Source organism: Trematomus bernacchii, unplaced genomic scaffold, assembly GCF_902827165.1.
Source record: "Trematomus bernacchii unplaced genomic scaffold, fTreBer1.1, whole genome shotgun sequence".
In the NCBI taxonomy this organism is placed as follows: domain Eukaryota; kingdom Metazoa; phylum Chordata; class Actinopteri; order Perciformes; family Nototheniidae; genus Trematomus; species Trematomus bernacchii.
Window position 1 is genome coordinate 892501 of NW_022987732.1, and position 13958 is coordinate 906458.

The following is a 13958-nucleotide window of genomic DNA, read 5'->3' on the forward strand; positions in this document are numbered from 1 at the left end:
TGGTTCATTCTTGTATATTCTAGTTTATTCTGTATATTTTATGTAGTGTATTATAGAAGCCTCCATAAGATCTTTAACTGAATTGTATTCGCTCTCGTTTAATCAGTCCTGTGTTTATTGACTTATTTTTATTTAATTGTTTTTATAAATCACAAAGTTATGAGTCGCTCTGCCTATGAACTGTTTTTCTTTGTATACTGCTTTCTGTTTTGGTTTGTAAAGCTCTTTGTGTTGTCTTTTGTGTATGAAACATCATGTGCAATGCCTTGTTAACATGCTACTGTAACAAAACCAATTGGGTATCAAAATACATCGTATCATCGAATCTAAAAGCAGAGTGAGTTCCTGCAAACAAGGAGCAGTGTTTTACCTGCTGGAAGTGTGAGAGGTAAAAGTCGTGAGAGCACGGGAGCACGGGAGTTTTGATGGGACTGTCTGCATCCAGACTCAGCTCCATGGACTCTGCACAACACACACACACAGAGACACACACACACACACACAGAGACAGACACACAGAGACACACAGAGACAGACACACACACACACACACACACACAGACACACAGAGACACACACACAGAGACAGACACACAGAGATACACACACAGAGACACACAGAGACACACACACACACACACACACACACACAGAGACACACAGAGACACACAGAGACAGACACACAGAGACAGACACACAGAGACACACACACAGAGATACACACACAGACACAGACACACACACAGAGACACACACACAGAGACACACAGAGACAGACACACAGAGACAGACACACAGAGACACACAGAGAGACACAGAGAGACACAGAGAGACACACACACACACACACACACACACACACACACACACACACACACACACACACACACACACACACACACACACACACACACACACACACACACACACACACACACACACACACACACACACACACACACACACACACACACACACACACACACACACACACACACACACACACACACACACACACACACACACACACACACACGTTAAACTCAATAAACTCTGAGCTGTGAATGAGTCACTCTTTGGGCGTGTCACTTGTAGGTGCCGACAGTAGCTGTTAAAGTAGAGTAATAACACACCTACACATATCAGAAATAAGATTGTCTTTACCACTGTTCACAGATTGAACTCTTTGTAGCTGCTGCTTCGTGCTAGAAAAGCTCTTTGTGCTGAGCTAAGTTCAATCCCCTGCGCATTTAAACTAGACAACAGATAAAGCAGTTTTTCCTGACACCACCCCTTGTCTCCAAGGAAACAGACAAATATTGACAGCAACATTGAACACAGTGAGAAGTATTTCAACCTGAATGCAGGCCGCACTCACCCTGTGTCCTCGCTCTCTTGGCTTTCGTCTCTTCTTGAGTGGGAAGTGGAAGAGAAGAGTCCACTGACCTCTGAAATTCAAAACCATGCACAAATCAGAACATTACAATAGCTGATTAACACTTTATTTCAATATCATATCCGAGTCGTAAGATAAGACTTGATGTCATTTTAGATTTTGGATATTGTAAAGATCGTAATACGGCATAATTGTTTGTCTTTTCCTGGTTTGAATCCAAGTTTGGGCTGGACGATGAACAAACAATGTTTGAGTGCAGTGTGCAAATACAGCCACACACACAGCCACACACACACACACACACACACACACACAGCCACACACACACACACACACACACACACACACACACACACACACACACACACACACACACACACACACACACACACACACACACACACACACACACACACACACACACACACACACACACACCACACACACACAACACACACACACACACACACACACACACACACACACACACACACACACACACACACACACACACACACACACACACACACACACACACACACACACACACACACAGCTGCAGCACCTGGGCTGACACTGAACACACCTTAACATTACACGTATTGATTATAAAACAGGGGACAGATACACTACTACACTGCATTACAGCAGAGTGATTTCTAATTATATTATTTGTCTTCCACCACTGAGTCATTATATCCACATTAATTATGATTATTTAACTAAAATCTCATTGTGTAAACGCACTCATTTTCTACGGTACAATATCTTAGCCATATTGAGGTATTTAGTCAGGAATATTGTTAGATATTATCCATTATGCCTAGCGCTATAATGACGGATGTTATTCTTCTCTGTGGCAGCAGTGATTGCTTGTTGTGGTCATGGTCACCTGCACTCCTGACTTAAATCTCCTCCTGCCTGCGGTCTGACTACCTCATCATCTGGTTGTTGTCTGACACAAGATGGATGTGGTTTGTGATTCTCACATCCGTCTCTTCCTCTCTTCTTCGTCCTCTGTGAGCTCCTGTCTTCCTCCCTGCCTGGAGACTCTGAGGGCAGGCAGCTATCTGCGGCTCGCACTGGGCTCGATGAGCTGCTGCTCACCTCGTTCTCCTCTCCTCTGTCTACTGAGGACGTCTGCGGAAGACCATTTAACTTCACCATACTGTCGTAGGAAATGTGAAACTTTCTTTCTCTAACTGTGAGCTGACAAATGTGAAATCTCAGTAAAAAAAATACAGATTTTTAATGACATAAAGTTCTCTAGGCTTCAGCTTCTGTTCTGTCTAAGTCTTTTGAAAATACTAACAGTGACACATGACTGCAAGGATCCTAGTCACAGGTTTATAAGAACACTGACCACCTCTTTCTTCTTTTCAGACATGACTAGTCGCACTGCACTTCCCTCTGGCTCTTCCTCAGGCTGAATAACCTGTGAGCAGAAAGCAGTGTAGAAACTGCACTGCCCTTCTCTTCTCTCAGTATGGTAAGAATCTGCTGAGTATATTTGAGCTTTAGGCTGTTTGATGAAGTGCACACTCACCTTTACAGATGTCTCCTTGCTATATTTTTCGGTTGATTGTCTGATCAGGTCATACAGGTGCTGCTGCTCAGTTTCCTGCAGCGCTGAGCAGAAGCCGCTGAAGGCTCTGGGCCCTCGCTTCGGCAGGAGAAGGAGTAAACGGAAGCTTCGCTTGTGAGATGTTTGCTCGGCCTACAGCAGAGGAGACAGACCAGAAAACATAACAATTACAAATAATGAAAACATTGTAACACTGGTTGTTTAGAGGGGGCATCAAACCACTATAACAAGCCACGGAGAAACCAATGTATTTAGGCTTTCCCTTAAGCAGATGTATCTTAAAATCAAGTTACAGGTAAGCCAAAGGTGACTGATCCAATTGACCCCAGGGGAAGGCTATATCAAGCAGACATGTGTATTTCAATCATTGAAAAGGCCCTTTGCTGCTGAGCTGAAAGAATGTTTATTATCATTTAAAAGCGCTTAAGATGCTGTAATTAGTGCAAAGTATTTTTTTTGAAATGACTGTTAACCTACAATGTATTGCCTAAAGACACAAGCAAACAAAAAAATGGTCTATAAATGCAAATGAGCACAGTAAGAAAATAGAAAATAACACAATCTTGAGATGAATAAATACGGCATTACATTTGAAATACCCAGTGCTATCAAAAGGTAAATTAAACAGGCTCAAAGTCATATGAATGTGGCTTAAAATAAAAATAAATTCACCTGTTGACAGATAGACAGTTTATAGCATACATAATAATAATAATAATAATAATAATAATATATCTGCACATTTTTTAAGTACAAATGTAATGACTTTTAAGATCTTTTTAAGACCTCTAAAAGGAAAAAATAATACCATTACAAAAAAATCGATGAACTAGACAACCGTATAAACCGTTACTGAGTTTTATGGCATTTGAATAACGGGAGATATTCAGTGCACATTACCCAACATGACTGCCTTCGCATTGACAAAAAAGAAATGGTATGGCAGTAGACCAATGGAAACCAATGCCCCCCCCCCCCCTGCACACTCATTCATTCTGCCCCAGATAACCTTCAATAACTCCCCTCCTAAAATTCCAGACCTTTTAAGACTTGTTAAGGATCCGCGGGGACCCTGTATATCAGAGTCCACATACCATGATGCCCTCGGCCATGCTCTCAGTCAGGATGCTGTCCGCCTGTAGGAGCTGAATGAGCAGCTCGTCCACCACCAGCTGTTTGCAGAGGACAGCAGTGTTTCTCTGCAGAGCCCGTCTGTCCTGCTCCTGCATGCCGCACTCCAACATACTGCCCAGTAGACTAGAGACAGGACAGGAAACAAAACACATGAGCCTCTGTGTACTGTAGCGGTCAGACTGTATAACCACCACGGCCCCTGGTAGACCCCTACACAATACAGACAATCTTGTGCAATGAACCTGCAATGTGCATATAGACAATTCTCCTTGCAATACTGTGCAATAATCACCGTTACTAGGTTGTTATAATGTCTCAAAACCTAGTATGTTACCTATGTCACTAAGTTCTTTAAGTGACATAGGTCAAGCTCCTAGGTGGAAAAAGTACTCAGATCTTGTACTTGAGTAAAAGTAGAAGTACCACAGTGTAGTAATACTTTGTTACAAGTAACAGTCCTACATTCAAAATGTTACTCAAGTAAAAGTAGAAAAGTTTGGGCATCATAATATACCAAAAGTAAAAGTAGTCATCGTGCAGATTGGTCCATTTCAGAATAATATATATGATATGTTTTATAATGATTGATCATTAAAGTCTGATTTAACACTTGATTATATTTCACATCATTAATCCAGATCTGTAAAGTAACTAAAAGTATTAAATACATTTAATGGAGTAAAAGTACACCATTGAACTCTGAATTGTAGTGGAGTAGAAGTACAAAGTAGCAGAACATTTGAATACTTAAGTAAAGTACAAGTACCTCAAAATTGTAATTAAGGACAGTACTTGAGTAGATGTACTTAGTGTCTTTACACCACTGATTTTTAGCCATGGATTTGTACTTAATTGTCTTTATTTGTATTCTATTATGACTAATGTGTGTCTTTTGTCTTCTACACATTCAATAAGCGTATTCTTTATTATTGCATGCCTTTTTTTAAACCTGCTATGCCAATGCTTTGCTTTGATACAGTACATTTCCCAGCTGCGGGACTAATAGAGGATTTCTGATTCAGAAAAACGTGACCGGGAATGTAAACAACTCCAACGTCTTACTACAGCACTAGTGTGTGTTCCTCTCTGTATTTATTCAGACAGCGACGAGATACTATCGGTGCACATTTCACTGTCGCTTGGCTTTCTTAATCGGACATTTCGCTAAATAATTATACATAAAACTTCGGTGATCGTGCCAGTACAAAATACTTATCAATCACTTATAATTTACTATAAAATAAAATAAAGCCAAATATGCTAGCTAGACGATGCTACGATATAAAAGGTACAGGTAACAGTTGACAACAATAACTAGCAAAACAGACATCTTAATAGAATAAGCTTAACAAAATGTCACGATGTAAGAGACTGTAATGTTGTTGTTTTTTATTGATAGTTAAAACGTAATGGCTAATAATTACAAATGCTAACGCGCTAACTAGCTAACTTCGGACCTCCCCTTTTTTCTTGCATTAAAGTGAGCAATATGTAATTCCTTTCAAACCCACGACTTACCGTTCTTCTGTGTCTGCAACGGAATATAAAAAATGTCCAAAGAAATGTCGAAGAGTTTAAAAACTACCTCAACATCCCGTTTTTTACTCCACTTCACACAGCAACTTCCGACGGGTGCTATGCTGCATGAAAGGGGCGTGGCTTCTAGGGTGCTTATTTTGGCTTAGGACCAATGAGAGCAGACTATATTTTGAGTGACGTGTCCAGTATCCAATCACCAGGCTTCTTACAGATTGGTGCCACCCAGATTGGTGCCACCCACAAGGAGTTCACAAGTGGAGCTACAAGGGGCATTTTGAATTTGAATCTGTTATCTGTAAATAAGTAGCCAATTGATAAGGAGCTCGTTGAAGATAGACACAAACATTTGACTAATGGAAAGTCATTTATCTCCAAGATGATGGACTGTTATTGGCTGTAAACAAAGGGAATGGGATTCCAAGTAAAAAGATTTCCACTAATATAGCATGACAGCAGCTCAGAATATTGAAAAGAAAACGTCAATCATTTGTTAGATTCACTTTGCTCCAGTATTTATGCTGTTTTATACTTCTAATCCAGATAAACTCTGTATTTTTAACTCCACTATTTCACAAATACATTGTTTGTACACTGTGACAATATAGATCCAACTCAAAGCATCAGCTATAATAATTCAGCAATATATCATAATATGACACGGACAGAGCAGGGATTTATTCTTTTAAACTCTTTTTTATTCGTTTGAATGTAAAATGTACAGTTATACAATTATCCTGTGCTTAATGTGTTATTATCTGCAAAACGTTTGTCAGTAAGAACATTTTATACATGATCAATCAAGTTATTCCATTAATTGGCATATTGTTTTTTCTCTTGTCATTGTTTTGGGCTCTCACCAAACAAACCCTGCATTTGTCCAACCTAAATTCTCATATAATCACAGTTTTAAATAAAAAAATTCAAAGTGATCCCATGGCGGTGTTTTTTTGTGCCTTGGATTTAAACTAGAAACTTCTCCTGCAGGCTTTGTCGGTCACATCCACTGATCAATGTAAATGTTTCATCCTCTCAATGTAAAGCAAATGCAGACTCAGGATCTACACAAATGCAAACTTTTGTCTGAAGGGTGAATTAAGGTAAAATACTTCAACCCACTTAAGTACTGTATGTGCTAAGACACAGAAACACTTCACAAACCAATTGAAATTCATCATTTTTAGATGAAAGCTATTTACAAATTCCCCTTGTGTCAAAGAGATGTAAGGCTGAAATTGGCCCCATCTTTATGATGTGTAAATACGTTTGTTTTATTTGTATCAACTGCACGGTATGGGTAGAAAATGCACAGATGCATGCAATAAAGTAATTAGAAAAGGTTTTATAAAGAATATGGAGCCCTCTTGTGGTTATCTTACATTTGACCTCATCATCTGGTTGTTGTCTGACACAAGATGGATGTGGTTTGTGATTCTCACATCTGTCTCTTCCTCTCTTCTTCGTCCTCTGTGAGCTCCTGTCTTCCTCCCTGCCTGGATACTCTGAGGGCAGCCAGCTATCTGCGGCCCCCCCCCCCCCCCCCCCCGAGAATTCATAGTATTATAATTACAGATTATAATTAACATTATTAGGGAACTTGTACTTAAAACTAATATGTATGCTATTTATTACTTCTAATAAAGATACTTTTAATTGGAATACATTAGTTTAGAATCAGGTGTCAATTAAATACTGTTAGTTGCCTAGCAACTGTAACTAGGCAACTTGGAATGCAATTATTTGAATGACTTCATAGTCGGACAAAGTCAAGTGATGTCTCCCGGAATGTGACGAGGTCACTATCTGAATTCATCTGGTCACGTGATGCGATGATGTCATTAATGGCTTTGAAATTGTCTGAACCAAATTCTTATAGGACTAAGTTTGAGTCTTGAGTTCCGCAGTTATTTGAGACACAACACAGGTTGCAGTACAGACAGTATTTTCCCAACACAACACGACAACACAGAACAAACTGAAATGGCCCATCCAATCTACAATGCCTGCATATTGAAGCGGCGGGAACAAATAATGATGCCGAAACAGGCAGAGGAGGACTATAGGTCTGAGACGGCTGCAAATGAGGTGGATTTCAAGAGAAAGGACTGGCAGCGAGCGCTTGACGCAGCCAATGATAAGAGGTTCTTCCAGAATGAAGATGTCAGAAAGTTCAATAGAGACCTCTTAAAAGAAAAAATAAGAAAGGACAGTGCAGCTATTGCTGCGTCTAAGAGAGAGAAAGAGAGGAAGGCTGACCAACAGAGAAGGGAGAAGGAAGAAGAGATGCGTCAGATATGTATTGATGCTCAGAGAAAAGAGGAGGACAAAACTCGTCAGAGACGCCGTGATAAGCTGGCTCTGAAAGATGAGCTTATTAAGCAGATCAAGGAGAAGAAGCTGTTGAGAGAAGAGGAGAGACAGCAGGAGAAGGAAGAAAGAGACCAACTCCGGGCCCTCGATGAACAGCATCAACAGAAGCTTAGAGATGAGCAACGAAAAGAACTGGAGACAAAGGACAAAAATCTAAAACTTCACAAAGAGGAAATCTATAGAATAAACTGGCTAAGACAAAGGGAAATTGAAAAACTGAACATGAAGGAGAAGGAAACTAAACGTGTTCAGACTGACAGAGAGGAAGTGCTGCAGCAGAGAAAACAGGACAAGTCAGAACAATTGAAGAAGAGGCAGATTTCTAAGGATATAGTTAAAGAAAAACTGGCAGATGCTATAAAACAGCAGGCTGCTCAGAAAATCCAGAGAGAGAAGGTGAAGTTGTCCAAGGAAGTGGCCGAGGCAGAGGCTAAAGTGATAAAACGGCAGAAGGACGCGAAGGAGAAGAGGGCTGCGGCTCTGAAGAGCATTGCCACTCACAGAGTGGAAAAACATCATGAAAATGAACAGAAGGAGAGAGAGGAGAAAGCGAGCAGCCTGGACTTGTTAAATCAAATGAAACAGTGTGACAGGTTGTCTGAGGAGCAAAATAAACTAGAAGTTTATTTAGAAAGACAAAAGAACATTAAGCATAAAGAGGTTTTATTATCCGATGCTGCTAAAAAGAAAGCCCTTCGTCAACAGGAGATAAGAGAGGAAATGCATGCTACCAGAGAAATGGAGAAACAGATTGCTGAGGGAGAGAAACAAATCCAGCAATACATGCAGCAGGAGGGCAAGCATCTTCCAGCAGCTCGGACCGGACAGGAGGTGCCAGATTACAATGACTTCTGTCGAGAAACTGGTGAGCGGTTTACCAAACGTGGTACTGCCCCCCTAAGCAGGGCGTGCTTAATGAAACGGTATCGGGAACGCGGCAGCCTGCAGCTAGCCACGGTGGATGTGAGGCCGCACTTTCTGCCAACACTTTCCAGAGCTGGTGATGCCCGCCATGGTTCAAAAGATGCAGGTGAACCGTTGCTCACGAAGGCAAATTCTGGATGGCAGCGCACCCTTTCCTCGGAGGAGAAGATAAAGCAGTACCTGGAAAAGGACAAGTTTCAGCTCAAAGAGAGCAGTACTGCTGGTCTGCGGCCAACCCGCCTCCCAACCATTAAAACACCGGGAGCTCCTGCAGGACGACACTCTGCCCCAACTGGGGTGGAGTCATCAAAGAACCGTGGGAAAGAAACAGGAGAACGGTTGCCCAGATTGGACACTGCTAAAAGCCGGGACACCGAGCAGGAGAACAGTAAAGGGAATCTGCAGCGGAGCTTCCTCCCACCAATCACAACAAAAAACACTCCTGCAGTAAAGATCTGTTCCTCTCGGGTTGCGTTGCGGGCCCACATGACAGTTACAGGGGAACCATTGCTCACGAAGGCAAATTCTGGATGGCAGCGCCCCCTTTCCTCGGAGGAGAAAATAAAGCAGTACCTGGAAAAGGACAAGTTTCAGCTCAAAGAGAGCAGTACTGCTGGTCTGCGGCCAACCCGCCTCCCTACCATTAAAACACCAGGAGCTCCTGCAGGACGACACTCTGCCCCAACTGGGGTGGAGTCATCAAAGAACCGTGGGAAAGAAACAGGAGAACGGTTGTCCAGATTGGACACTGCTAAAAGCCGGGACACCGAGCAGGAGAACAGTAAAGGGAATCTGCAGCGGAGCTTCCTCCCACCAATCACAACAAAAAACACTCCTGCAGTAAAGATCTGTTCCTCTCGGGTTGTGTTGCCGGCCCTCATGACAGTGACAGGGGAACCATTGCCCAGATTTGCCACTAAGCAAACAAAAATGATCAAGAGGAAGCAGGAGCACCTCATCTACTGATCTACATCCCCCCCCTACTCCCCTAACCCACTTTTTTTTTTATTTAATGTGTTCTCATTGTTCCCCCTTTTCTCCTAAGTCCATGTAGTCTTCATGAATGGGTTTTCTCCAGGTGTTCTGGGTTTTTCCAACAGTCTGAATATTTCAGCATAAAAAAAACACCGGGGGGGGGGGGGGGGGGGGGGGGGGGGGGGGGGGGCGGTGGTGGTGGTAGTGGAGCACGCTTACAGTAATTGCGCCGCATATGAATTGTAATGCTTAATGGGATAAAGGTGTGCCGCATTTGCGCTTCGGGTGAGGCCCCCTCTGCAAGACGAGGCCCCCTCCGCGATGTGAGGCCCCACGTGATCTGCGTGTAGGGAGGGGCGGGCCTGCTTATTGTCTTAAATGGAATAAGTAAACTGTTTACTGTTTTAAATATTTATTAAGTAATCACAATTTTGATTTGAAACTAGCGATAGAGACCGTAAACTTATAAAGAATATGTTTGCTGGAAGTGATACCGAGTTAATGAAGTGATAGGAAGATTATTTTCTCGTTAACTTCTATAAAACCTGATGTGTTCAACCAGAGGAGACGCCCCCTCTTGGATAGAGAGAATGCACATTCAGGGAAGTTGCAGGAATAGACCAGAAAGATAATAATTCACTGCATAAACACATATCAAAAATAATAACTGCAACATAAGGATAATGATGTGTTGCTGTATATCAAGAAAGTCACCACAGGATTATAATTCAGACACATTTTAGATTGCACACAGTCATTAATATTACAATTGTTAGTTTTGCTTTGTAGTTTTTACAAAAGATTTCCAGTGTAACTCCGTAACATTCACACCCTTCTCCGCCAGCTTCTTCTTGATCTGAAATAGAAAATAGAAAATAAAGAAATTAAAAGCAAAGCTCACAATATGTTTTTTTTTCAGGAAAATGTGCAAGAAATTCAGGAAAATAATAATAAAATAAAACTTAAACTTAAATTGTACATGCCTATTGTTGAATTGTCTTAGTATGGTAGTCGCATAAACAGATATGAAATATTATACACCAATACACACAATTGGGAACAAACGTCTTACATCTTGAACCTCTTTCTCATTTATCCGTCGCAATTTTTGCCGCATCATTTAAAACTCACCTACTATATTTGAACAATATATTATAGGGCCATATCTATACAAAACATGTCTCAGAAGTGTTTTGATCAAAATACCAAATAAATCACCCATGCCTCATACCCCTCTATTTCAGCCCTGTTACCATGGGCGTAATTTCCACTGGGGACAGGGGGGACATGTCCCCCCCACTTTTCAAAATCCCATTTGTGTCCCCCCCACTTTTTAAATGTGTTTATTATTATTTTTTTACGCAAGCGGTCATCGTCAAGGAGGAGCGTCTGTGTGTGTGTGGCACGAGCGCATCTTGTGAGAGAGAGATAGAAAGAGAGAGAGAGGGGGTTGTTGTTAGCATTTGGTGCTAGCTCGGAGCTAACGGAGATTAGTAGCTGTTTCAACAATAAGGAGAGGGAGAGCTCTTTCCTGTCGGACTTTGAGAGACTGAGAGAGAGACAGACAAATATATAGAGAGAGAGAGACAGAGAGAGTTACGTGGGTTGTTGTTAGCATCTGGTGCTAGCCCGGAGCTAACGGAGATTAGTAGCTGTTTCAACAATAAGGAGAGGGAGAGCTCTTTCCTGTCGGACTTTGAGAGAGTGATTGAGAGACAGACAAATATATAGAGAGAGAGAGACAGAGAGAGAGACTGAGAGAGAGACTGAGAGAGTTACGTGGGTTGTTGTTAGCATCTGGTGCTAGCCCGGAGCTAAGGGAGATTAGAAGCTGTTTCAACAATAAGGAGAGGGAGAGCTCTCTCCTGTCGTAAAACAGGTTCACATGGATAGGATACTAGATAAGTGTGCACACTCATTATATACACTACACATTTTTCTTGGATTTGTTAACACTATAGTCCCTTATATATTTGTAGAAAGGCAGGAAATGGAATTAAATCGAGAAAATGTTTCATTGCGGAGGACCCCCTGTTTTGTGTCCCCCCCACTTCTCAAACCAAAGTTACACCCTTGCCTGTTACTAAATAATAATAATAATAATACATTACATTTATAAAGCGCTTTACAAGCAAGTAAAGTAGAAACAAAATAACAACAAAAGTAAAAACTGCTAAACTAGGTGGAATAAGGGCGAAGGGTTAGTGGATTAGGAGTTGAAGGCAAGAGTGAAAAGGTGAGTTTTGAGGGATTGTTAGAATGATGAGAGAAACTGCTGATTCTGGGTCCTTAGCTTCAAATGTAACCCGAGCTGCGGTGGCCACGCCCCCTTTAGAGCGCAGGCAAGCAGTAGTGATGGGAATTACGGCTCTTTGAAGGGAGCCGGATCTTATGGCTCCGTTCCTTTCCGAGAGCCGTTCAAAAGAGCCGTTCAAAAGAGGTTTTTTTAAGGGCGCGGGGTTAATAGATTTATCTGCAAAATAATCACCAGGATAATGATTGACTGTATTGCCAGAAATCTTCTTTTACTCACAGAAAATGTATAACTTGCATCTCTCAGTCAGCCAAACTACTACTCAAGCAGCATGCGTTATGCCATCATCTATGGAGCTAATTTCCTGCCATAACTCCACAAACAAACTAAACAGGTTTTACAAATGCCTTATGATTCACTAACAAACACAATGTGGTTTGCAAATACAAAACACCATCTACAAACTAATGAATTTAGTTTTGCAAAGAAAAAACGTATCTATCAAACAAACACATAACATTTTTCTAATAAATCATGTTTCAGAGACAAATTCAGCTTAGGTTTTACAAGTACACAACTTTTTTTTACAAGTGCACAAATTTGTTTTACAACTACAACACTTTGTTTTACAAGTACACAACTTTTTTTTACAAGTGCACAAATTTGTTTTACAACTACAACACTTTGTTTTACAAGTACAAAACTTTTTTTTACAAGTGCACAAATTTGTTTTACAACTACAACACTTTGTTTTACAACTACAAAACTTTTTTTTACAAGTACAAAACTTTTTCTTCTCACGGCGGAATATTACTGCCAAAAGTCACGTGACTGGAATATTACTGCCAAATGTCACGTGACTGAGTCACGTGACTTTTGGCAGTAATATTCCGCCGTGGTTGTGCCATAGGGGTTGTGCTCATACACACTCACACATGCTCACTCACACATGCTCCACGGCAGCAGGGGGCACTACTGAGTCCATTGGGAAGGCGGGAGGTTGAGCAGAGCATGGAACAGCTCTTGCCAGCCTGATCATGACAGCGGTGTTTCTAGCGATCCAGCATCTGAATTTAGCGATCACAACGAAAACAGCCAAGACACATATTGAGCCCAGAAAATGAATGTTCTTAGGGCTGTAAATATAATAAGCCTTTGTCTAAAATAGACAACATTGTAACTAAGGAGATTTAAACTATACAGCGATTCTGCACTCGGTCAATCAGCTGCTCTTCATTTTCTTTCCTGCTATATTCAATGAGTGATACAAATATTTTTTACCATACGTTCTGAATAAAACTGATACTGTTGGACTCGGTACTAGTTGACTGCTACCAGAAATAAAAGGAAGTACTTTACTGTGTACTTTGTGAGTAATCCTCTGTCAGAGTCCCCTCCATAGTACATAATGCATGTTTTTTGCTATCTTTGATGAATGATAAAAGGGTCATTCCAGAATTGGAGGACAATTTAGACACCAACATTTTTGAAAAATGAACCTTTCATTTGATTATTTTTTGTTATGTATTTAGGAAAAACAGATAATAAACCATAAAAAAAAGTGATTTGCCCAGCTAAGGCATCAAATGTATATTTTCCAATGAAGAATTAACCCTGTTACTCTAATTATAGTAACAGGGTTGCAAGTAACAGGGTTGAAAATCAATGCTAATTTTAGCTTTTACCTCAGGAATTAATGCTAGCTGCACAATGTAATGCTATTGTCAAGGAATGGACACACTTTATATTATATTTATATTTATATATATTTAACAAAAGAAAG

The 13958-nt window shown here is 40.9% G+C and overlaps 1 protein-coding gene across 3 annotated transcripts in view; it reads right to left on the reverse strand.

The window, feature by feature from the left end:
- casp2 (caspase 2, apoptosis-related cysteine peptidase) overlaps positions 1 to 5766 on the reverse strand; it is a 19696-nt gene extending 13930 nt beyond the window's left edge. For 2 of the 3 annotated variants that reach the window (XM_034145711.1, XM_034145710.1), the window contains exons 1-7: positions 5635 to 5766; positions 4077 to 4239; positions 2944 to 3114; positions 2761 to 2832; positions 2334 to 2537; positions 1380 to 1449; positions 371 to 462 (exon numbers count right to left, since the gene is read on the reverse strand). In XM_034145711.1, the coding sequence (XP_034001602.1) occupies positions 371 to 462; positions 1380 to 1449; positions 2334 to 2537; positions 2761 to 2832; positions 2944 to 3114; positions 4077 to 4226 (759 nt within the window). In that variant the 5' untranslated portion in view covers positions 4227 to 4239; positions 5635 to 5766. The remainder of the gene's footprint in view (positions 1 to 370; positions 463 to 1379; positions 1450 to 2333; positions 2538 to 2760; positions 2833 to 2943; positions 3115 to 4076; positions 4240 to 5634) is intronic. The other variant, XM_034145712.1, reaches the window with a different exon arrangement.
- Positions 5767 to 13958: the final 8192 nt, after the last annotated feature.